The following is a 26,296-nucleotide window of genomic DNA, read 5'->3' on the forward strand; positions in this document are numbered from 1 at the left end:
TATATTAATAAGAAATAGTATTTGATATTGTTTCAATTATATATTCAAATCCACAAAAAAAAAAGTGTTCATAAACAGCTGGGGAATTCACATGCCTCGCCATAGAGAGCTGCATGCCATCTAGTGGTTACACCATGATTCTACACTTTTTCTCTATACTGTAACCAGATGGTGCTAATTTTCTTCAAAATATTTTTTTTTTTCTGAAGGCATAGACTCTATATTAAACAAAAATACTGCAATAATAATTAAAATATATATATATATATATATATATATATATATATATATATATATGAAGAGTTCAGATGCAAAAGCCTCTAAATGCCATTTGAAATTTTCTTCTTTAATGATGATTTTTATCAAACTTGTATATTTAAGTTCTGTAATTTCACTTACAGTAAATAACAATTAATAGGTAATTATCATTGCCATTTAAGTGAAATTACTGAACTTAAATATACAAGTTTGATAAAAATCATCATTAAAGAAGAAAATTTCAAATGGCATTTAGAGGCTTTTGCATGCATCTGAACTCTTCATATATTTCCATTGAAAAAATGGACCATAAATATCGCATAAATATTAATAAATTCAATAAAATTGTCTCAAAATACTAAATTAAAAAGAATAAATAATATAAAACAAAAACAAATTGCATTGGTTTTACTGGGATGGAATAAGTTTCATTTTTAGGCCTCCGGTCACTTCTGACCGGGAAGGCCCAGGACGTGACTCATGAAGGAAGACCATCAGAGAGTTAATTAACGATAGCCCTGTCTAGAGTTGTGACTCATGACTCTTCTCATGTAACAGTTTATGGAAAATGCCACAGGTACAATAAACAACAAATAATCATTATTTCCACAGGTCTCAGAAAGGCATTTAGATCTGTAAGCAAGCGTAAATTTAATGAATTAGTGACTTTTTCTAATATATTTTTTTGTTGATCCTTCATCTTAATGAGCTTTAAAAAAAACACTGTCTTGACCTGAACAACGAAGATGACTCCAACTCCTGTGAGATGCACCAATACTAAATTTCTAAATCATTATGTTGATAACTTCAACATAATGAAGTTCAATGAGCTCATTGTTTCTGCCTTAAAGGTAAATACCTTTTTAGCTAACTGCATGATTTGTATGTGAACCATGCGTAAGTACATTATTTGGACACAATCACCTCTGATTACAGATCACTCTAAATTGTAATGTTGACATGCAAAGCTGCTTTGAAACGATATGTAGCTATTGTGAAAAGCACTATACAAATAAATGTAAATTGAATTGAATTGATCTAACGGAAATCAAGCATAGTGTCAGTTCTGGCAGGTTACATTAGTCAAGCTCGCATCAGCTGACTCTCAGCTGATCCACATCTACCAATAGGAATACGACGCCTGTCACTGTATTCGAATGTTCCTTCAGAATTATCCAAATAGACGTCTCTGCGGAACAACAAGAAGGCGTTTCCCAATTAGTGGGCGTTTTCAAACCCGTCTAGGCATTTTCCAACCATCCAATCAAAACGTACGGAACGGATCCGGAAGCCCTTTCATATTTCTCGTTTTCTTGATTTTTACTATTATGTCTATATCGCGACAACATTTCACAAAATAATATACAGTCTACAGTTACCTATTTTCTTTAAAATAGAAATTCTTTCACAAACCAAATTTCACGTTTTTATAAGATAGGCGTTACAGATCTTGTATAATAGCCTGTGTGTATTTATAATATTCTCTCCAACCTACATGTAATTTGTCTCTAAATGTAAACCTTAAAAGGTTTACATTTAAAAACAAGTATTAAAAAATACGTTGTTACTCAACTATTTATAATTACATAGTTTTAATTTCGTTTTGCGTGTGTGAACACAACATAAATCAAGTTGTAACGGTGATTAAAAAGGTAAATTAATAGCAATTTCCAATAATGATATCAAATCATACTGTAAAGCAATGGTGAAAATGATTGTACCCTATTGGTCTGTCTCACCTGTATTTTTCAAAATATGTTTATATGTAATGACTGATATTTAAGTGATATTTGTAACTTACATTAAATTACATATAAAACATATTGACCTTTAAAATAAGGTAAAATGTGTTTACTTAGAATAATGACTCCGAAAACATTAGCATCACTTTATTGACCAATATGATGAAAAACTGTATTGATAAATGCAGCATTCTCTACTGATAAACAATACATGTGGCAAGTTTAAACATGAGGAACACATTGTATATGGCAAGCCGTTTTAACATTTTATAATTTTAACCTACAGTCTCTATTTTCATGCTACTAGTACTTATTTTTTAGATACTATCTATTCCAATAAGTACTAGTACTTATTCAATAGCTACTAGTGCCTTTTCTTTAGATACTAGTGTTTATTCTTTAGGTACTAGAACATTATTAAAGATACTAGTACTTATTCATTAGATGCTAGTCCTTATTTATTAGATACCAATGCCTATTCATTAGTTACTAGTACTTATTCATTAGATAGTAGTACTTATTCATTAGATACCAGTACCCGTACCTATTAAATAGACACTAGTACTTATTCATTATACTAGTACTTATTTCAATAGTGACTAGTAACTTTTCTTTTGTTACTCGTAACATTTTTTTTTTTTTTTTTTTTGCCATTGACTTCTATGGGGATCTGTCATTCAGATATCAACTGTTCAATTCTGAGTAGTATGTATTCCAATTGTGACTAGTACATACTACTAGTAAGAATTTTTATTTTACCAGTAAGAGTTTTAATTGAACTCACAGTGGCCGTTCTGACTAGTCATAACATAAGACTAGTAAAAAAGCAGTTGTGACTAGTAAAATAAAACATTTGGAATAAATACTAGTATCTAATAAATAGGTACTAGTATCTATTGAATACGTACTAGTATCTAATAATAGGTACCGACATCTAATGAATAAGTACTAATACTAGTATCTAAAAAATAAGTACTAGTACCTAATGAATAACTACTAGTATCTAGGTACTAGTCACAATTGGAATACATACCAGTCAGAACTGAACAGTTGATATCTGAATGACAGATCCCCATAGAAGTCACTGGCAAAAAATTAAATTTGTTACTAGTCACTATCGAAATAAGTACTAGTATCTAATTGAATAAGTACTAGTATCTATTTAATAGGAAATAGTATCTAATGAATATGTATAGAATCAAATAATAAGTACTGGTATCTAATGAATAATACTAGTATCTAATGAATAAGCACTAGTAACTAATAAATAAGCACTATATAATAAATAGGGACTAGTATCTAATGAATAAGTACAAGTATCTAATAAATAAGGACTAGTATCTAATGAATAAGCACTAGTATTTTAAAAAAGTGCTAGTACCTAAAGAATAAGCATCTAAAGAAAAGGCCCTAGTATCTATTGAATAAGTAGTATCTAATAAATAAGGACTGGTAACTAATGAATAATACTAGTATCTAATGAATAAGCACTAGTAACTAATAAATAAACACTATATCTAATAAATAGGGACTAGTATCTAATGAATAAGTACTAGTATCTAAAGAAAAGGCACTAGTATCTAAAGAATAAGCACTATTTGATAAGTACTAGTACTTTATGGAATAGATACTAGTATCTCAAAAATAAGTACTAGCTTGAAAATAGAGACTATTAGCAGGTTTAAATGATTAAATGTTAAAACGGCTTGCCTGAAACATTAGATGCTTCCTCCAGCCTCATAGAAACAGTTGTCTCCGCAGTATCCTTGGAAGTCATCAGAACCCCTGCAATACACCTCTTTACCCTGTTCCTCTGTAGCCTTTGCCACAACAGTCTTTGTCAGTCTCATGACACCTGAAAAATGTTATCATTCATCCATTATGTTAGTCTATAGGTTTGACTACACATGTGAGGTATTAATGCCTGCACTGATATAATGAAGAGTGTTGAACATTGACTACTGAGCTGATCTCACTGCTAAAAAGGGTCAAATCATGTTTCTATTTAAATCTAATGATCTGCAGAGGTTTTTGTTAGGGTTATGACTGAGATATAATATAAATAACAGAAAAAATATAAATTTTATATTAATATTGATATATTGATATGAAAAATAATAAACTTAACAAGCAATGATTTTTCAGCTTTTCTTGTTTTCTTACAGCGCACCACACACTCAAACACCATTTCATATACAGTATGAAGGGAGTGGGTTCTGGACTGAACGAAAACATAGGCTAATTTCTCCAAAATATTATAGTTTTTAATAATTTTTTAATAAGATACAATTTTCAGTTAGATTAATGTGCACAACACTTTCCTTAAAATATATTTATAGTTATTCTTTTTTATTATTGAATTAATAGTACATATTAGTAGGCTACCTATACCCCTGGTTTCACAAACAATTTGAAAGGCTAGTCCTAGACCAAAATGTAAGTCTGTTCCAACTGAATCAACTTGCACTGACTGATCTTAAAATATATCACTGCCGTTGTTTTGTCTCAAGATGAACACCAGTAATGTTTTTTTTATTCTAAGCATGTTTATGAAAATTATTTAAATGTCCTAATTATTTTAATTCCTTCTATATAAAGCACTTTGAATTACCGTTGTGTATGAAATGTGCTATATAAATAAACTTGCCTTGTCTAATTGAACTATGGACAATCTGGTTTAGGCTAAACCCTGTCCCTGTCTGTGAAACCGGGCCATAATGTCCTGGACATAAATGGCACATATTCGGTGAAATAGCCCATTAACATTTGTTTACATCTATTGTTTTCTAGTCTGACAAGCTAACTTTAACTTTTTTTTTTATATTAGAATACGCAGACTGGGAAAAAAAATAGGAAAGCAAACTACCAATATCAACACTAATGTAACAAACTTATGCTAATAATGGGTAGCGATAGATTGTAAGTGGCAGACCTCTTGGAGCTTTTCTTAATCATGTAACAACATCACGTTGCAAGCAAATTTGCACAAACTAATTAACGTTAACAGACGTAAATTGAAAGTTTACACAAATCCACTTACATCCATACAGGTGACCTCTCTCATTTCACTGCTTTCTCGCTTTATCACTCATATCTGATGGGAAAAGCGTATTCAAGGGAATCGCGCGTCCCACTCAAGTTTTAGCGAACCAGGCAGAGAGGTTGTAAAACGCCTACCCGGTTGTAAAACGCCCCCAAATTGAGGCACGCCCCTTGTTGTTCTGCAGAGACCTCCTTCTCGAATTATCAGCAGCTGTCGCATTTCTTTGGAGCCCTCCTCCATCCCCAGCTCCTCCTATCATCAGTCAGGATTTGGTATTCTGATTCCCCTCGAATCAGAATCAATTCTGGAAGTATGTTTTACTTTAAAATCTCGAATTAATGATATCTCCAGGCTACATGTTTCTGTTGTGTTTACCCTAAGAGAGGTTATTGCTGCTCTGCCTGCCCAGATAGCAAACTGACATTGAATCAACGTGGAAATATGACATCGAAACAACGTTGATCTGACATTGTTTTGCTCATCGAATTAACGTTGAACCAACGTCAGATGCGTCATTTTTTTAAAACTAACGGAAAATCAACTTGAAATCAACGCGTTGTTTCAACGTTATGAAAGCAAACCAATTTTCGATTTCATTTAGCTTTGAAGAATGCCGCGTCTGACGTTGGTTCAACGTTAATTCGATGAGCAAATCAACGTTGTTTCAATGTCATGAGAGACGTCGTTTCCACGTTGATTCAATGTCAGTTTGCTGTCTGGGTGCTCTTATCCATGCTAGGCTGCATGGATCTGCAGGAAGTTTTCGCCCAGAACAGGACCATACCAGCAGTCCAAACTGTATGCAATCAATATCGTATTTGACGATAGTGGTCCTGACAGAATTAAACTCTTAAAACTCTTAAAAGCCTTTAGTAAACATTTATTATTGATGACCTTAATTCATGATCTTAATTTATGCTCTGAGATTAGTTAATATAAGTGGGTAAGTTACATCTATACACCATTCCTCCGTGCAGCAGTTCTGGCCCATACCTTGACGCTTCTCTTTTTACTCTCTCAAGCCTTCTTTCTTTCTTAACGTCCCCTCATCGCCCCCCCAAACCCCGTTCAGAACAAAGAGGCCTTTTGTTTCCTAATTGCCCTAAGCAGATATTTGTCAGGCATGGCTACACATCGCTGTAGCAGTTAAAGAACCCCTGGTCGATCATTCTCTTCAAAATGCTCCACATCTGATCTCTAAAAGATAAGTGAACTGCTAGTGCATACCCATATAAGCCTTTTCAAAGCTTTTTAAAAATAGTCCGCACGTGTACATGCTCTTACCATATTCAATTGCCCAGTGTTCCCAAACGACTGAAAGTATGATCTCCTTCTCTCAACAGTCTTAAAGGTATCATCAGGTTGCATTCTGAATATGCATACTTTTATATAGAAGTAGAAGAAAAACAGTATGTAAAAAGAGAATGATGTCCAAATTCACAGAATTCATAAAACAGTAAGTGGAAAATACCCAGATGACTTTTTACTTCTGACAAGATTCTAAAGTACACATCCAATAGACAATTTCCGGAAGTAAAAATCCCATTCATTTTCTCCATAAGGGAATTGATTTATTAAAAGATAACTTGCAAGCTTACTTAGCTATGAGTTTGTTAATCAATGAAATATGCTTTAGCCGAACCTGTCAGTAATCGTATTTAACAGCGGAAGTCCTGGGGAAACTCTTACCCAGGCTGCTGAAAAGAAATCTCCACCAATAAGACAAACGACAAGCAAATTGTTCCAAAATTATTTTTAGCACCTGCCCACTCCCATGAAGCACTGCAAATTATGTAATTGAGTCAGTGTCGCTACACTTTTAAACTACTTAAATATTTGTGTATATAAAGATGATACAGTTGGGGGCGCCATATCTTCTTGCGAGATGCAGGAATTCATTTAGCAAAACTCTCATAGTGCTTCATACACTGTAAAAAAAATATTTTCAAGATTTGTTATAACAACATTTTTTCTTTTGTCAAATCAACTTAAATAATTTATTTAGTTAGTATTGAGTTTCTTATGATTAAATCAATCTCCTTCATAGTATTAAAGGACAAGTTCGGTGTTTTACAATTAAAGCCCTGTTTTAAGATCGTCCCTGATGAAATAGAATAGTTAAGATTGTTTTTTAGACAGATGCTAACACAGAATCCAAAAATTCTCGTGACAGGAGCATCTGTCTAAAAAACGTCTCGGTTACGTATGTAACCCTCGTTCCCTGAGTAGGGAACGGAGACGTTACGTCAGAAGTGACGGAGATTGGGGTTTCGCATAGAAAGCCAATCCTCTTCGAGTATTAAAACACGAGCCAATGGCATGCAATGCCTTGGGGCTGCGGAAATTTGCATAGCGTACTCCGCCCTACTCCGTGAGTATAAAAGGAGGAAGTGAACGCAACCGCAGTATGTCTTCGCTGAGGAGCCAAGACTGAACTCGGCCTCTACCCAGCGATACAGCAGAAGTGGCAGGGAGACGTAACGTCTCCGTTCCCTACTCAGGGAACGAGGGTTACATACGTAACCGAGACGTTCCCTATCGTAGTCACTTCGAGTTACGTCAGAAGTGACGGAGATTGGGGGTCTGTGCCATCACGCCATCTTCAAGCTGTCTTCCAGTGCCCTGCGAAAGACTGAACCCCCGAGCCTTACCTCTTTTTTTTTTTTTTTTTTTTTTTTTTTTGGGGATCCGACTTTGACACAGGATTACCAAGGTACACTGGGAAACATATCCCGAAGGGGACATGCTACCAGCTGCCTACCGAAGGGAGGACTTAAGAATACACATATGGCCACATAGGAACGCATATGGAACACTGGAGTACCAACCGCAGGTGGCTACTGATTTAAACTCCAGGGGTGGCAGATGGCTTGCCAAGGGAAGACACATGCTCAGAGAGGCTTACAGTGGATAATACACATGAGACGGTTACCATGGGGAACCGTGCACATGGAGGCACCTAGCTAGCATCCAGAGCAACGCAGTGGTGCCCGCATCGTCGGTGCTGGAGGACTCAAGACTTCAATGGAAGAACTGAGGAAATATCGCACTTATCCAGTCCGGGGAGTGGAGTGGCGAGCAAGCGAAGACACCTGAGCGGATCCAGAACTGGCCGAAACGAGTACGTGAGAGGATACCGGCTCAATTCGCAGATTATAGAATCTGGCGAAGGTGTTGGGTGTCGCCCAGCCTGCAGCTCTGCAGATGTCTGTTAGCGAGGCGCCGTGCGCTAAGCCCAAGAGGAGGCTACACTCCGAGTGGAATGGGCCGTCACACCAAGGGGGCACGGAAGGCCTTGCTGCTGGTAAGACAAAGCAATGGCATCCACTATCCAGTGGGACAGCCGTTGCTTTGAGAGAGCCCTTCCCTTCTGGCTCCCCCCATGACAGACAAAGAGCTGGTCTGAGGTCCTGAAACACTGTGTTCTGTCGACATAGGTGCGGAGAGCACGTACCGGACAGAGCAGTGCCAAGGCTGGGTCTGCCTCCTCCAGGGGCAGCGCTTGCAGGTTCACCACCAGGTCCCAGAGGGGAGTGGTAGGAACCTTGGGCATATATCCAGGCCGGGGTCTCAGGAATACGTGAGAGTAAGCCGGCCCGAACTCCAGGCACACTTCGTCAACAGAGAGTGCGTGCAGGTCCCTTACTCTCCTGATGGATACCAATGCAATCAGGAGTGCTGTCACATAGGACAGGGCAAAAACTCTACCGACTGCAAAGGCTCCAGGGGAGGCCTCTGCAGAGCACCCAGGTCTACTGAGAGGTCCCCAGAGGGCAGGAGGGGAGGGAGGCGGATTTAGCCCCCTCACTCCCCTCAGGAACCTGATGACCAGGTCATGCTTCCCATAGACTTACCTTTCACTGCATCATGACACGCGGCAATGGCCGCGACATAATCCAAAGGGTGAAGGGCGACAGCCTGCGCTCCAACCCCTCTTGCAGGAAGGAAGCATGACTCCGATCGAACATCTCCGGGGGTCTTCTCAGCGAGAAGAACACCAATTGACGAAGAGGTTTCACTTCAACGCATAAAGGTGTCACGTGGACGACGCTCTTGCGGACGTGATGGTTGCCGCCACCGCAGGTGGCAGCGAACTCAAACCTGCCTCGTCCCGTCCTGGAGCCACACGTGCAGCCTCCAAGATCGGGACGAGGGTGCCACAGAGTGCCCCGTCTCTGAGAGAGTAGGTCCGGTCTCAGAGGAATAGGCCAAGGAGGTGCTGTCGCGAGGAGCAAGAGTTCGGAGAACCACGTCTTGGTGGGCCAGTAGGGGGCTACCAGCAAGACCTGCTCCTCGTCCTCCTTGATCTTGCACAACACCCGTGCAAGGAGGCTCACTGGGGGAACGCACACTTGCGTGGGCCCCGTGGCCAGCTGTGCGCCAGCGCATCCGAGCCGAGAGAGCCGCGGGTCAGAGAATAACTGGGCGCAGTGGGACGAGTCCCGAGAGGCGAACAGGTCTAACTGTGCCTCCCCGAACTGGTCCCAAATCAGCTGGACCGACTGGGGATGGAGTCGCCATTCGCCGGAGATGGGACGGGCCCGGGACAGCTCGCGGCTGCCCGGTTCCGGTCTCCAGGAATGTAACTGCACGAAGGGACCTCAGGTGCTTCTGACTCCATATCAAGAGGTGGCGGGCGAGCTGCGACAACCGGCGCGAGCGTAGACCCCCCCTGGTGGTTGATGTACGCTACTGCCGTAGTGTTGTCTGAGCGGACAAGCACATGCTGGCCCTAGAGCACGCTCGGAAGCGGTGCCGGGCGAGCCGTACTGCCAACAGCTCGAGGCAATTGATGTGCATGAGGCGCTGGGCTCCTGTCCAGGAACCGGCGGCTGCATGCCCATTGCACATGGCACCCCAACCCGTGGTAGACGCATCCGTGGAGACAACGAGATGCCTGGAAACTCGCTGAATAGGGACCCTGTCCGTAAAAAGCTGAGGTTCGACCACGGGAAGAAGGATCGGCGGCACGTCGGAGTCACTGGAACTCGGAGCGAGCCGCGATGCCATGCCCACCTCGGGACTCGATCGCGAAGCCACAGCTGAAGCGGTCTCATATGAAGCAAACCGAGCGGCGTTGCCGCGGCCGCGGATGCCATATGCCCCAGGAGCCTCTGAAATAGTTTCAGTGGAACCGCACTCTTGCCCTCGAACTGTCGAAGACAAGCCAGCAGTGAGTGCGCGCGCTCGTTCGTGAGCTGTGCGGACATGGCGACCGAGTCTATCTCCATGCCGAGAAAAGAGATCCTCTGCACGGGGCAAAGTTTGCTCTTTTCCCGGTTGACCCGAAGGCCCAGACGGGCTAGGTGCCGTAGCACCAGGTCTCTGTGTTCGCAAACCTGAGCTCGAGAGTGTGCTAGTAACAGCCAGTCGTCGAGATAGTTCAGGATGCGAACCCCGTGTTCGCGAAGGGGAACAAGGGCTGCCTCGACGATCTTCGTGAAGACGCGAGGGGACAGAGCTAACCCGAATGGGAGAACGGCGTACTGGTATGCCTGGCCCTCGAAGGCAAACCGAAGAAACGGTCTGTGTCGAGGGAGAATGGAGACATGGAAGTACGCGTCCTTCAGGTCGATCGCTGCAAACCAATCCTGATACCGAACACATTCGAAAATGCGTTTGGCCGTGAGCATTTTGAACGGTAGTCGATGGAGAGAACGGTTCAAAATGCGCAGGTCCAGGATCGGTCGTAACCCACCGGTCTTTCTTGGGGACAATGAAGTAGGGGCTGTAAAGCCCGGACCTCACCTCGGCTGGAGGGACCGTCTCGATTGCACCCTTCGCCAGCAGGGTCGCAATCTCCGCTCTCAAGACTGGGGCATTGCCACCAACCATCGTGGAGCGAACTCCCCTGAAGCGGGGAAGAGACCGTGCGAACTGAATCGCGTAGCCGAATCCGATCGTTCTGATGACCCAGCGGGAACCCCGGGAAGCGCTAGCCAGGCTTCCAGGAAGTGAGCCAACGGGGTCATGCGAACCACAGACGTCCCCCCGGAGGGGCAGCGAGGCGGGTCGACCGGCATGCGTGCAGGAGTTACCCCGTCCGGATGCACCGTCGAAACCCGCTCCCCGACAGAAGAGACCAGGGAAGGCAGAGCGTTCCACGGGGGTCTGTTCTGCCGGGGGTCTGGCGACAGAGGGGGAAGGGATTGGCGTAGCCCGGGGACGACACACGCACCCTTCCGCGCCCTCCGAGACAGAGAGGAATGAACGGGGCGACGCACTGGACGTCGTGCGCGCTCATTCCAGTCTGTGTGCTCAATGACAGTGTCAGCTTTTCCTCAACCAGCTCAGGGAGCTAGCTAGAACAAAAGATTCTCCACCGGCCCTCCACCGGGGAAGGAGGGGCCCTGCCACCGCCTCCTGAGAAAAACCATGACACTATCACTGAGCGGCCCGCCTCAGGAACATCGCTTCGCCTGGCATCTAGCGGGGCACGCGGCCTGAGGGGGGGCTCTTTTCTTGGGACGCTTACCTGTGGCCTCCTCCGCGACGCGAACCGGCTGAAGGCTGCTGCTGGGGCCGCGTGGGAGGGAAGGGAGCCGCAGGGGGGCGTCCCCGGCGGCGAGCTGGCGGAGGCGTCCGAGCCGACGGCTGGTTGGAGGCAGCAGCTGGCCGTCGGGGCAGAGAAACCGCCTTCGTCTGCTCCTAGGCGGTCGAGAAGTGCTGGGCAAAGTCCTGGACCGCACCGCCGAACATTATGATGCTCCTGGACCACAGCGGTGGGCATCACCTGACCAAGGGAGCGAGCGACCGCCTCCGTGACCCGTTTAAGGACAAGGTAGGCGACAGGCTCGCAGCTCGCTTGGTCCGTCACCTCCTCGTGCACATTCCTGAGCAGCTAGCTTTGTAGGTGCTCATCATATGCAGGGCGGAGGCTGCCTGTCCCGCCGCTCTACAGAATCGCGCCGCCATAGACGACGAGAACCCATAGGCTTTGGAGGGGCATCTGAGAGCAACCGCCACAGACAGCCGCATCGCCGAGGGGAGGAAGGGCGGGGAACTAAGCACGCTTTTTTTTTTTTTTTTATTTATCTATTTTTTTTTTATTTATTTATTTTTTAGTGCGTGTCAGTTCCGCATGCAACTCGGGGAAAAAAGGAAATTGGGGTTGGCCGTGGCCGTAAGGCGGCAGCGTTACCCAAAAACCAATTATTCAGCCGCGAGAGATCGGGGAGGGGCGGAGTTCCACCCCCACCCGATGCTCACGGACGCCCGAGATAGCACGGCCATCATCGCGGGATCAGACACGGCGGCGCTGACGCTCCCGAGGGAGGCAACGCGGCCGCATCCTCACTTCCCGAGGAGTCAAGCCCGCCTAGTGATGCTGTGATCGACATCGCATCATCATCTGGAGCGCTGCCCGAAGCAGCCGGTGCCACCGAAGAAGCTACCGACTGAATCGAACTAACGCTCGCTGGCTCTCGCACTGAGGCGGGAGGTGTGGCCCGAGGAATCGTCGGGGCTTATCCCACACCATCACCGTAAATCACCAGGTCCCCGGGTCGACGGGCCCCCTATGGAGGAAACCGATCGAGCGGGGGGGACCGGGACTCTCACTCAAGTGAGATCATTGAGTCTCGACCTCAGTGTAGAGATGGTCATGTTCCCACAGAAGGAAAATGAGTCATCCACGAACGCTGCTGCTGCATGCTGAAATGCCCAGGCATACAAAGCAGCGATCGTGACCATCAGATGACGACAGAAATCAATCACACCCAGAAGAGCACGGGCGAACCGTCTTTAAAAAGACGTGCGCGTGCAGCTCTTTCAATGAGAGGAGAAAATTCACTCTTTCAGCGCTGAAGCGACCAGGGAGAAGCGCAAAGTCTGGCAGACCACTGCTCAGATCGCAGGCGATGCAGAATCTCGCTGGGTACCGCCGTCACACCAACACTGAAGAGGACGCTCGTCTCGAAGAGTCTTGAACAGTGCTTTCAGGAGTGAAGAGGTTCTCTTGGCTCCGAAGCGAAAAAACATACTGCGGTTGCGTTCACTTCCTCCTTTTATACTCACGGAGTAGGGCGGAGTACGCTATGCAAATTTCCGCAGCCCCAAGGCATTGCATGCCATTGGCTCGTGTTTTAATACTCGAAGAGGATTGGCTTTCTATGCGAAACCCCAATCTCCGTCACTTCTGACGTAACTCGAAGTGACTACGATAGGGAACAATCTTAACCATTCTATTTCATCAGGGACGATCTTAAAACAGGGCTTTAATTGTAAAACACCGAACTTGTCCCTTAACTCACTTTTTCCAGTTCAATCAACTTAAAATTTTAAGGCAACCAGGTTACTTATTTTTTTAAGGGTTAGTTCACCCAAAAATGAAAATTCTGTCAGTATTTACTCACCCTCATGTTGTTCCAAACCTCTATGTGTTTATTTGTTCTGCTGTACACAAAGGAAGATATTTGGAAGAATGTTCCATCAAACAGATCTCATTCCCCATTGACTAGTATGTATTTTTTCCTACTATGGTAGTCAATGGGGAATGAGATCTGTTTGATTAAAACATTCTTCCAAAAATCTTCCTTTGTGTTCAGCAGAACAAATAAACACATAGAGGTTTGGAACAACATGAGGGTGAGGAAATACTGACAGAATTTTCAGTTTTGGGTGAACTAACCCTTTAAGTTAAACCAACAATATTTTTTGCTGTGTAGGTATTCTCTTGCCATTGAGCATACATCAGTTGTAGGCTACACTCGTTATTGCGGTGCATTGTGGGATTGAATGAGTGCACTCAATAACGTCCACTATGGTTTCAGACACCACTACAAATGGCTGTACCCTTAAATAGTGGTCTATTGTGTGCCTGTTTGTTACCATAGTAACCTAGTGTGTTAACCTATCTCTGGTTAATACAATAATTTAGGGTTAGTTTCCGTTGAGTTTTCTGTGTACAGACAATTGTCCATTGTCAAAAGGATCCTCATTCAGATATCAGCAAAAATGACTAAAAATGCTGTATTCTTCTGCCAGGACATTAGATTGCGAAGAAAACCCTATAGATTGAACATAAATTTTCAAATGTGAGTCCTGTATTTACCAAAGCCAATAAAAGGCAAACCAACAAGGTTAGCACAAAAACACGTGTAACGCCTGCTAACGATGGAAGGAAAGGAGACCAGTGGCGAGTTGCAGAAACTGCTAAGAATAGTCTTACAAGTTTGTCATCCAATTTTTTTCTTTAAAACTCTTCATAACTTTTTAAAGTTAGTTACATAAAAACATACATTTGTCTAATTTGATACTGAACAGCAAGACTGATTGCCCCTAACTAACTCCTAGTTTGTCAATAGTTCTTAAGACACTGTCTGAACATAATGGCTATGTTTATGCAACTGGCCCCAGAGGCCATTTTTTTCATGGATGACAATGAAGGAGAGGCTTTACTACCCTGAATACACTGCTTTTGTGTGAAAACGGCTTACCATTTAATTAATTGACAGCCCTTCTGCTAATCTTCAACAGCTCTTAAACATTCATTTTTGATTGATATATTTTTAGAGTTTACACCAAAAAAAGAAATGCTGTTTTATAGGAACTCACGGATAATTGTGTGACAGGTATCTTTCGTTTCTATGGGATCGACTATTTCACAACTCTGAATGAAAACCAAATACGTCAAGGCTGTAATGTGTTTGGTTGTCAAGGCACACGATCCAAGTAAGCTGTTATGCTTCTCTAATGGTAGAGCCATGAACCCTTGTATCTCCCAATAATGAGACATTCTCTATTTATACCTCCTATTGAGTTCAGTCGGTTATTGTCTATTTTATGGTGCTCTATATTAATGTTCTTCTTGAAACCTTGGCTTTATATTATTGTAGAAGTTTAGTTTCGTAAATAAATTAAGATTTCTGCCTTGGACCCAACCCAGTGTTCTTTCTGTGCTTGCATACCTTATAGTGATGGGAGAAACAAATCTTTTCAAAGCTTCTAATGAATTGAACCAATTGCTTTGCCAAATGATTCACTGTTTCAAAGCGTTCTACACAACACACACTGGTGATGCCTGCTGGTCAAAACAGTTTAAATGCAACAAAAACCCAAACATGCATGAAAACTATATATTTATAAATGTATATTTTTATAAATCGATTCCAAATATTTGATTGAAAGTATAATCTATCAGATGCAATTAACTAATTATCCAATATCATTAAATATTTAGTGTCTGTATATGTGTTCTTTTAGCAATTTCCAGGGCTTGTTTTTTTTTTTTTTTTTTTTTTTTGCATGGCTCAGCTTAACTAAGAGCTAAGAGACTATTATTTACTACTATTATTATTTTTTAATTATACAAACTTCTTAATAAAACATCTACAGATGTTTGAAACTTGATCAGAGATCAGGTAAAAACCATAGATATTTTTAATGGTTCGCCGCATGGGGGCTGATCTCAGTAAATCTGTATTAGTCATGGATTCACAGAGCAATGAACCATCAATGAACCATTGAAATTTTGAAACATTTTGAAACAGTTGCGATGTAATAATGCCTCATTTACTGAAATCACGTGACTTTAGTAGTTTTGTTCCAAACCACTGATTCGAAACAAAATATTTGTAAAGATTTTGAAGCTTCATGAGGCAGTGTTTTGAAAGTGCCCATCACTAACATACCATAACAGAACAACTGACCTAGAGAAGCTTTAATAGATCCATCAGCAGTTCCTCTCTAAATCAAAGACCTACAGGTCTTCCTCTCATGATCTCATCTCAAGATGACTGTCCCCTGGAAGACTGACTTTTTTAAATCACATTAAAAACAACTTTTCTGTGCACGTGCTTTGGATGTGTTTGCAGCACAGAAAACAGGGTGAGGGTCTTCTTGCGCTTGAATGGTTTAAATAACATTAAAATCACATTCTCCTGTGTGTGCTTTTGGTGTGTGTGTAGCACAGATAACCTTATGCGGGTCTTCATGTGCATAAATAATTTAAAACCACAAATAACTTTCTGTTCACACGTTTTCTATGTGTGTGCAGCAAAGAAAACAGAGTGCGGGTCTTCTTGCTCTTCAATGATTTAAAGTCATGTTAATATGCACACAAATCAATTGAAAAGAGGAATCAAAATGTGTCTTATCGAATCCCCGTTTTTTGGAATTCTTAATCTGGTTCTAAAATAGAACCAGTTCTCGATACCAACCCTACTCAAGACAGCCAGTTCCTTGTCCTGGAGGCCAAGGCGGAGCCACGGTGAAGAGTGACCAAGGTGGAGCCAGGGTGCTGGAGGACTGAGACCCTCCCTGGTTTCCTTCAGTCCTTCGGCTTCTTCTCAGTTGGCTCCAACCAGTAACTTGGATACGGTATATTATTCAGTAAATTGGGTCTCCTGCGTTTCTGCTGGTTCTGCCCAGCTCCAAGTTTTCTGCGCCTCCTTTGGTCCCTCCCAGCTCCAAGTCTCCTGCATCTCCACTGATCCCGTGCAACTTCAAGTCTCCTGTGTCTCTGCTGGTCCCGCCCAGCTCCAAGTGTCCAGCATCTCTGCTGGTCCCGCCCAGCTCCAAGTTTCCAGTGTCTCTGCTTGTCCTGCCCAGCTCCAAGTGTCCTGCATCTCCACTGGTCCCGCCGAGCTCCAAGTCTCCATGGTCTCTGCTGGTTCCCTACAGCTCTGAGTCTCCTGTATCTCTGCTGGTCCCACCCAGCTCCAAGTCTCCAGCGTCTCTGCTGGTCCCACCCAGCTCCTATTCTCCAGCATCTCTGCTGGTCCCGCCCAGCTCCAAGTCTCCAGTGTCTCTGCTTGTCCTGCCCAGCTCCAAGTGTCCTGCATCTCCACTGGTCCCGCCGAGCTCCAAGTCTCCATGGTCTCTGCTGGTTGCGTACAGCTCTGAGTCTTCTGTATCTCTGCTGGTCCCACCCAGCTCCAAGTCTCCAGCGTTTCTGCTGGTCCCACCCAGCTCCTATTCTCCAGCATCTCTGCTGGTCCCGCCCAGCTCCAAGTCTCCAGCGCCTCTGCTGGTCCCGCCCAGCTCCAAGTCTCCTGCGTATCTGCTAATCCCGCCCAGCTCCGAGTCTACTCCTGAACTCAAGACAGCCAGTTCCTCGGCCCTTCCTCCGCTGATTCCTTTTTGCCTTCCTCAGTTGACTACCAGCAACTCAGATCTGCTTTGGGTCTTCCAGTCTCCATTGGCAAGGGGATCCCCTGGCTCAGCCTCTGGCCACCGACCCCATCACTCCACCTCAGCCCAATAACCAGCCATTCATCTGGTCTTAAGTATAGGGTACTGTTATTATTATGGATTGCCCGTGCACAAAGATCTTTATAACCTCCATTATAGCTCTGTTAAATAAATGATTGTGATATCACAATTTTACATCGATGTGAAGACCTCTGTTTGTCTATAGTCTCTTCCTTCTATGTCTTCTAAAAATTTTAAATAAAAATTCTGCTGATGGCATTGATTTTGCTGTTGTCAGTTGTATTTTGTAAAGTACTTTTGTATTTTTGATGTTTGTTTTTATTTGTCATTTGGTGTTGGTCATGACCGAAGGGTACCAGACACAAAATAATTTCCGAAAGGTCAATTGTAGCAAGGTTCAGGCAGAAACCAGATAACAATCAAAAAATTAAACTTTATTTAAATGAAATAAACAAACAAAATACCTGCCAGCAGTCCCTCATGGAACTGCTGTCTACCGAAAATAAAACATAACTACCGGCCAACAGCCCCTCGTGGATGACTGCTGGCTTACCAAATAAAATATAAAATACAAACAAAATCAGGCCTGTTCCTCTCTCGATCATCCACTCCGTCGCTCCCCCTTTATGCCTCCACTCCTCCGTGAGAGATGCTCATTAGCAATCGCACCACCGGCCTCGCGACTTTCTCTCACGTCCCTCGACCATCCTGCTCACCACAATAATTCACTTAAAACTTAACTTAACTCCACCTTGGCTCCTCCCTCCCTCAGCTCCATCTGGGAGCTCCATATCCCTTTTCCTGAGAGCCAGTTTGGAGCCGGTGCCTACTCACAAACTTGTTCTTTGTGTTTCGGCAGCCAAAGAACAGGTACTCGGCCAGAAAAATTGGTTCAAAAGTGGCACCAACTCTTTGCTGGACTGGAACTGTTCTTTTACCATGTCATGCTTATGTCGGGGGCTGGGGAGACCGGGTTATTGTGACCAACAACACAACGGGAATGGGAAAGCTCAGACCTATGGCAACATACACAGTGAAGTAACAATGCCGTTCACTAGGCTCTCTAGTCAGTGGAAAAACAAACAGGTTCTAAGAAGGTTTGCAAGTTGAACCAACTTTGAACCAGCACTAGTTCCGAACCAGTTCTTTTTAAAAGGAAACGAGGTAATAGCTTCACCGGGCTCCCTCGACCCTCTGGCTCCACATTGTCAAAACAATCCCCATTCACATGGATCCACAAAAACGACTGAAAATGCTGTAATCTGCTGCCAGGCCATTGGATGGCAATGAAACACTAACTGATCACGTAATATGCATGTGCATGACGTCATCGATTTCAGAGATTCACGTTTTTGTACAGTAGTTTACACAGAGCCTTTTGATACCCATTGGCTACATGCACGCATAAGTTCCGCATTTTACGCAAGGATGCTCTTCAGTTTCCGGTTGGGAAGAATAAAGTGGAGGAAAACCTAGGGAAACGGGATAATGGCAGAGTCTTTAAAATTTACTGTCCTCCCGTCTTTGAAACGAAACTTTCATACGTTTAGATAATTTTATATATAGTTATGTTTATTTAATATAATTTTTAAAAGAAGCATAAACACAACGTGTCTGTTTTGTCTGTCTTTGTGACTAACGTTTCTTTAGTATAACCATGGAGTATAAAATTCAATATAAATTCTCAGTATTGCATTGGACTCTACGATCGGCGGAGGTTATCAAGCATCCTTACACCTTCACCGGAAATACCGCCGTGCATAGATAGACCATTTTCAAAAGTTTCCGTTTTCAGGCACCCAAAACGCTGTTGTCGTGTAAATCAATGGCCAAAACACATAAAAAGTTTTTAGTTGAAAATGTTGTAGTGTAAACAACCCCTTATGCCGAGTTCAGACTGCATGATTTTAGCCACGATTTTGGCTCGCCGACAGGTTTTGAGAAATCGCCGACAAATGCCCGAAATCACAGGCAAATCGGCGCTCGTTCACGCGAGTGACAATCACGCAGTGTGAATGAACAAAGACGCGAACTGAGAGAATCACCGACGAGTCGCCGACGCCCGTGAGATATTTGGCATGCTAAATATCTGGACCTGTCGGCGATTCAAAATCCTGCTGTGTGAAAAGTGTTTTGACTGAAAACTACATCGGCGATCACCGGCAGCCAGTGAGAGAGCAAGATACAGAGCAGCAGGGAGTTCGGGGAGGAGTTATAGATCACATATCAACATGATATGGCATTGTTTCAACAAAAAAAGCTTCTTCTCGGTCTATTTGGACACAATAAATGGAAGAAAAATTAGTAGAAATTTGGCAGGAGCACTCGTGTCTGTTTCACCAGCTGTACCACAACCGGGTCGAAAAAAAAAATCTCACGTGAGAACTCCGGTCTTGCACGTGTGGTGTCGCGCGTTGTTAAATTTTCATATCTCACGCGTGTTTGTTGTGAAATGTAGTTTGCGTGCAGCGTGCTAGACAGAGTCTGTCGGCGATTTTTCTAAAGTCATGCAGTGTGAAACCTTCTGTCGCCGATCCATCGTCCAGTGTGAACACAGCAGCGACTGAATGCTGGCCAAGATAGTCATGCAGTGTGAAAAGAGCAGCGACCTGACTACTTTGAAAATCGTGCAGTCTGAAAGAGCCATTACTCGTGTATTTATACCCCCATTTGGGTTCAGTTACTTGTTCAGATATTGTCTATGTTATGCTGCTCTACATTTATGTCTTATTGAGATGAGATCTTTGCTTTTTATTATTGTAGAAGTTCAGTTTTGTAAATAAAGATTGGTTACCTGGATCCAAGCCCCTGCTCTCTCTGTGCTTGGATACCACTTTAGACTTTCTACTAACTATAACTTTTCAACTGCATGTCAACTACCAGTCTTTAGTAGACCGTCTGCTTATCAGCTAACACTTGGCCCCCCAACAGACATTCTAATGACTATGAAAAACTTTGCAACTACAAGTAAACTTATTCTACTTAACCCTAACCTAACAGTCTACTAATACTCTAATGAGAGTTAGTTGACATGTATTTGCAAATTGATGATAGTTAACTTACATGTGGTTGTTGAATACTTAGAAAAATGCTTAAAATGGACTATCGAAATAAAATGTAACCTTTTTCTTCTCTGTAGTAATATAACTATCCTTAAGCTTGGGGAAGGCACTATATGAATATTAATTGTCATTAAATGTTTTACACAAGAAGAAACCAATTGTACTGTTTAATTTAATACTATTATTATTATTACTACTACTTGTAGTAGTATTTTATTTTATGTTTCTTAGAATACTATTTGTTGCTTTATGTGTAAAACATTTTATGAGAATAAAAATCTGAGTGCACATTTAGTGGATGTTTATTGTGGTCCTAGTGTTAGGTAAATGGTGAGATGATGGTGGCAGAAACTCTAAACATGCTACTCTAATAATACAGTGTCTGCAGAAAGCATTTAAAAGAAGTTGAGCTTGATCCCTATGATAATGATCAAACAAACCTGAGGTGTGCCCAAAATCCGGAATAATTAAAGAGCATCATAGCATTTGAAATGTTCCTATTTTTGTTTTAGGAGTTCCCAAAAACAGTTTAACATGCATGCAAAGATAAACACTTTATTTGTCTTATAATATGCATTTATTTTTAACGGATTTGCTCACCGATTCCCAAATGATTCGTACAACGACTCATTTTTCTAAACCACTCCTTTACGTGACGCTAATCGGCGGTGATTGGTCAGATGACAGACCCAGTCAGTTATTGTTTGTTAGCATAACGCATAAACATATTGATAAAGCACTGCAGTACTACAAGACGCTCTATTCTTTATGACAACTCCAGTAACAGCGACAAACATTTCACATTTTAAAAAAAAATTGACATTGGAGACCTAGAAGCTGCGCTGAGCGTAACTTACACACACACACACATACGCATACACACATACTGATCGCGCCTTCCCTCCTTGCGCCCGACGCTACAAAACCGCTCAAAACCCATAAAAGCAACAATAATTAATAATACTTACAGGTTGTGATTCATAGGAGGAAGCTGATCCATATACACTGGGTAAGTAAGTTACTGAGCCCTCCTTCAGGAACAACCGCTTGCGAATCCGCATTTGAATTCATTTATGTTTTTGAACGATTCGTAATTAAAATGATGAGAACACAATCGGGCTATTCTGTTGCGGTATCGTTGCAAATATGAACTCTAACCCCTGATTCTTCACATGCTCATCCCTGGTAAATGAAAACAAAGTGGCTGAACTATCTTTGCATTGTAGAACACAGCGTCTTCTCGACATGATGCTATATGATGAAGTATTTGAATGTGTAGACTTCAAGTTTACACTTCCGTCTGCGCGCGCAGTAACTGGCCGCGGCCAATATGTCTCTACGTCACGATGTAACAGCTAATGACTCGTTTCAAAAACAATTCATTTCATAGACTCAGAGTCGACTCTCACTTTTGAAAGACAATAACTTTATATACGGTGCACTTTCAGATATAAATCTTTGCAGGATGTTTTCATTCCCTTAGAGCTATATTCCACACCATAACAAAAATACATGATAGGGGCTCTTTAACAATGTGATTATGGAGAGAGTTTAGCTTCCAGACGAACTAAACCATTTACTAGAGAGATCGGTTTCACTTTATTATAAGTAACGTTGCACCTACAACTCTTCTAACTCTCACTAGAGTGTTTGTAGAGTATTAGTAGACTGGTAGAGTTGGGGATAGAATATGTTGACGTAGTTGCAAAGAAAGTTACTTACAGTCAGTAGATTGTCTGTTGGAGGAGCATGCATCACAATAAAGTGTTAGCAGATATTAAGCAGACAGTCTACTACTCTAATGACAGTTAGCTGACATGTAGTTATATATTATTATTATTATATGTAGTTATATATTGTTTGTATTTTTAAGTTACATAGTCAGCAGAATTTTTAAAAGGCACCATCAAAATAAAGTTTTACCGATAGATCAGTGCAGGGATTTGAGTCTAAATCAAAAGGACTAAGGTGACCCATCTAAAAGTCATATGTCAGCTGACACTAATCCCGTGTTGTGATCAGTTTACATGCTGGTCACTGAAGAGTTAAACGCTAAGCATCTCAAAGTTCTTTACCAAAAACTTGTTTATGTACATACATTTAATTAGTAGCCTACATATTTAGACATTCACAGAATACAGTCACAATACCTGGCATAAAACAGACAATCATTAGTTAAAGTTCCAAAATAAGCAGGGCTACTTTGTCTGCCCATTATAAGCGGTCAACGTGTTCTCATCATCTGGCCAACAGTCCTGACGAGCATCAGATCCCAGTGGTCATCCAATCAATATCATAAACACAGTGGTCATAGAATTTCCTCATTTATTTCTTCCCCTAGTGCTAATCCTTTTAATTACTGCCTTTCTCAATGCTAATGTTATTCACGATTAGTTGGTATTATGCTAATCTTCGACCCACATTCGGCAGGAGAGCAGGAGTACCGTCTGAAGGCCAGATTGCTGGGAGGCTGCATGCAGACTGACATCAGTCTCCCAGCTGCACAAAGCAAGCCAGACAGAGAGACTCTTGCAGGAAAAAAAAAGACCCTCAATAAACAAAAAAGGGGGGGCCGTAGTGTATACCTTAATGAACAACTGTTGGCCACAGGGATTAGTGATAAATGCTGCTTTCCTCTCGGCGTAGCTCACCCCAGCATCTGTGACAGTGCTGACATTTTGCACCAGTTTCTTAGTGGTTAGCATTTCAAACGGAACCATGTCTGGACCTTGTCCTTGTTTAGATGCTTAAGTCCATCTGCAGGTGAGTCAATGCCAGATCCAAGGTGTTTTATATGAATTTGTTGTGCCACATGTTTCTTTTTCTACCATTATGAAAAATATTTAGAAATCTGCTATGTTCCCAATTCGTGATTAAACTCAGATATTACATTGGACAGTGGTTGGGAAGGATGAAAACATCCCATCTGTCAAAATGAAACTAAAGCCAGGGAGAATGTGTGTCTGTTTTTATTATTTTCCATAAATAGAGAGAATATCTAGTGGTAAACTCATGACATGTTTTTATTCCTTATTAATGTACACATAGGTACTGTACAACATTCATGTATACTGTAATATCTGTCTTGAAAATTATTAAATGTAAAGGTAGTCCCTTATTTTTTTTTTTTTTAATTTAATAATTTTCAGTAAAAAGGTATTTTAAAAAATCTGCATAATATAACAAATTACAACTTAAAAAAAACACATAGTATGAGTGTGTAATCCTAACCCTAATTTATCTACAACCAGAACAGACAAACGTTAACTCTTGTGAAAAGCAAAGAAAGATGGTTATTGCAGTTGTCCTTCAAAAAACAGCTACATAAAAAGAAATGCAAGTTTAAATTATGTATACTAACTATACAATTTAATCTTTATTTGTTATATTTGTTATTTATTTTTTCTGAGTACCCGGGTTAACATTTAATGTCTCAGACAGGATCCACAGGTTTACACAAAAATTCTGAAAATACACAAGTGTATATGTGAATTACTGACACAATTGTGTCCAAATGAGTAAAGTACGTTACCACTAAATTTCTGACTTTGTCTGGAGAGAAAAAGATGATTCATTTCAAAACATCTTTGCAGTAATGAAACATAACAGTGGCTTAGAGCCATCCTTTTACACCCTAATTATTGTCACTGTCCTGTGAAATAACCCAATGATAAATTGTTAATTCACAAGACAGCTGGCAGAAGGAAAAAGGTATGACTTTCGATGTAAAATTAACAGTCATAGCGGAATGAGAACCAGACGTATCTGTAGCTTCATTGAAACTGACGCTCAAACAAGAGGCTTTTGTCTGCCAGGAGGAAACATAGACAAACAGAGAGAAAAATGTCAACAAGTGCAGAGCAAAACCACATCTTGAGTGACAGTGTTCATAAACGGCATGGCCAAAACCAGGGAAATATCAACGGAGCAGCGGCTACAAGAAATATCATCCAGAATAATTGATTTCTTATAACACTTTAAAACTTAATTTTCATCTGAAGGGCTCCCTGATCATCGCTGACAAACTGTCAAAATCCCAAAGAATTGGAACGGACACTTTAAACTTAATTAAAAGCAGGCTATGACCTAGTATAGATCGGAGTATACAAACAGAAGAAAAAAAAAAACCTTGACCTCCTGACAGTCAAGCGCAGGCTCCTGACCTCACGTGACATCAGTGACATCCCTATACAACACACACTTTAGTCAATATCAACAGATTAGAAGACTGGGTGTAAAGCTGGATTACAAACAGCAATATGCTTAAATAAATGTAAAAGAAATAGAAGTACAGCAGTAAAACAATTATTTACTAGAAGAGAGTTTTTACTCTTTTACAGTAATCACCAAAAGTTTCTGTAAATAACCTGTAAATATCTCAGTTAAATTTTTCAAATGATAAAACACATATTTCAAATTCAAACAACTGCTCGCGCAAAACATTTTCTCTAAGACACGCTATGAATCGCACTGAAGGAGGAGTTACGTCACTCAAAAATTGGTGGGAAAAAAGTGAAGAAAAAAAAAAAAGCTCCAAAAAGCACCAAACTTACCATCCACCAGGTCCTGGCTGTCATGTCATAACATAGCTGCCATTTGATGGAGCTGTCTGCCGTTTTCCCAGCCATTCTCCCGTCAGTAGCTTTCATCAGGAGCAGCTCAGGAGTAGATAACACACTAATCAAGCCTTCATCAGACGCCACTCTCTCAGCCCCATGTAGGCCAATCCTTATCACACTGCATTATGGGAGAAAAAAAGTGCACACACACACACACACACACATGCACGCACATAGCCCTGTGCTCTAGCGATGACTCCAGCCTGCAGTGCTGCCTATAATGACAGGATCAGGATCTGAATCCCTCACACACACACACACACAGAGCCCCCCACCTCAGCCAGGGCTTTAATTTTATAAGCTGTGCAGAACAGGAGCATGGATCTCTTCTTTTTTTCTTCTTTTTTTTTTGGCATCTTGAGCTGTACAACAAGTGGGCAACCAATGAGGTGCCTGTGTGCATGGAAGCTTTTTAAAGTTTATTTGCATTTTCATCAGTTCTATATTGTTGATTTGTGGGTTTTGGAATCCCCCCACCGACCTTAAAGCCATAAATACACACACACACACACATTTTGCCCCCCTCCCCTGAACACTCCTCATTCTGTGTCGATGAGGGGAGGCCCAAATGGGAATTATATTCCCCAAACAAAGACTGGGGAGTTTCATAGACATGAGAGCCGGGCACGGTTCAGATATCACAGACTTATACAGCAAATGAGGGAGGGAAGGAGAGAGAGAGAGGGAGAGGGAGAGAGAGGGAAGCAAGAGAGAAAGAGAGGCGCAAACACTGACAGGTATTCCAAGTCCATTCACTTACTAGCCTGCTGAACTTACTTCACCGAGCTTTGAACGACAGCAAACTGCAAGACTGCATTAACTGTGGTGCAGTTAAGAAAATAAATGTTGTTTTTTTTTGCTGTCAATAATAAATTCATACAAATTTAGTTACTCTGTCACATTCTCTCAAAGCATAAAGTTAAAAACGATTTATAAATAACACTGATGTTGACTTGGGAGTGCAGGTTAATTGTTCTGACATTTTCTCACTATCACTGAACATTAGCATTAGCATGCTAAGAAAGTCAAAAAATAATTTGAACTCAGAGTCAGTTAACAGAGTTCAGTTTTGTTATTAAACCACAAACGTGTTTTTTCCCTCTCATTACATTGAGTGGAGATAAAATAAACACTGAAACCAAGTTCTAATTTATAGTAAAAAAACACTACATGGTTGGCCACTGATCTTATTTATATTTTTGTTACATTTTCGACAGTTGATGAGAGTTTTAAGAATTAGCAGTCTGACGACAACATTTGCAGTCTGCTTCCTTAAATATTTGCTAGAAACCTTAGAAAATACCACAATTTATTATTATCATTTATTACATTTGTATTACATTTAGTCCACTCTTGACGCTTTTTTGTTTCAGGAATTAAATGTCCTCAAATGAACATGATGAAACACATTCCATTTTA

The 26,296-nt window shown here is 41.8% G+C and overlaps 1 protein-coding gene across 4 annotated transcripts in view; it reads right to left on the reverse strand.

The window, feature by feature from the left end:
- LOC120477912 (nuclear factor 1 B-type-like) overlaps window positions 1-25,000 on the reverse strand; it is a 131,656-nt gene extending 106,656 nt beyond the window's left edge. Inside the window, exon 1 of one of the 4 annotated variants that reach the window (XM_089128348.1) lies at window positions 24,812-25,000. In XM_089128348.1, coding sequence (XP_088984474.1) covers window positions 24,812-24,907 — 96 coding nt within the window. In that variant the 5' untranslated portion in view covers window positions 24,908-25,000. The remainder of the gene's footprint in view (window positions 1-24,811) is intronic. The other 3 variants (XM_089128344.1, XM_089128343.1, XM_089128376.1) reach the window with 3 other exon arrangements.
- Window positions 25,001-26,296: the final 1,296 nt, after the last annotated feature.

The sequence above is a fragment of the Pimephales promelas genome, chromosome 1, assembly GCF_988280905.1.
Source record: "Pimephales promelas chromosome 1, fPimPro1.hap1.1, whole genome shotgun sequence".
Taxonomy (NCBI): Eukaryota; Metazoa; Chordata; class Actinopteri; order Cypriniformes; family Leuciscidae; genus Pimephales; species Pimephales promelas.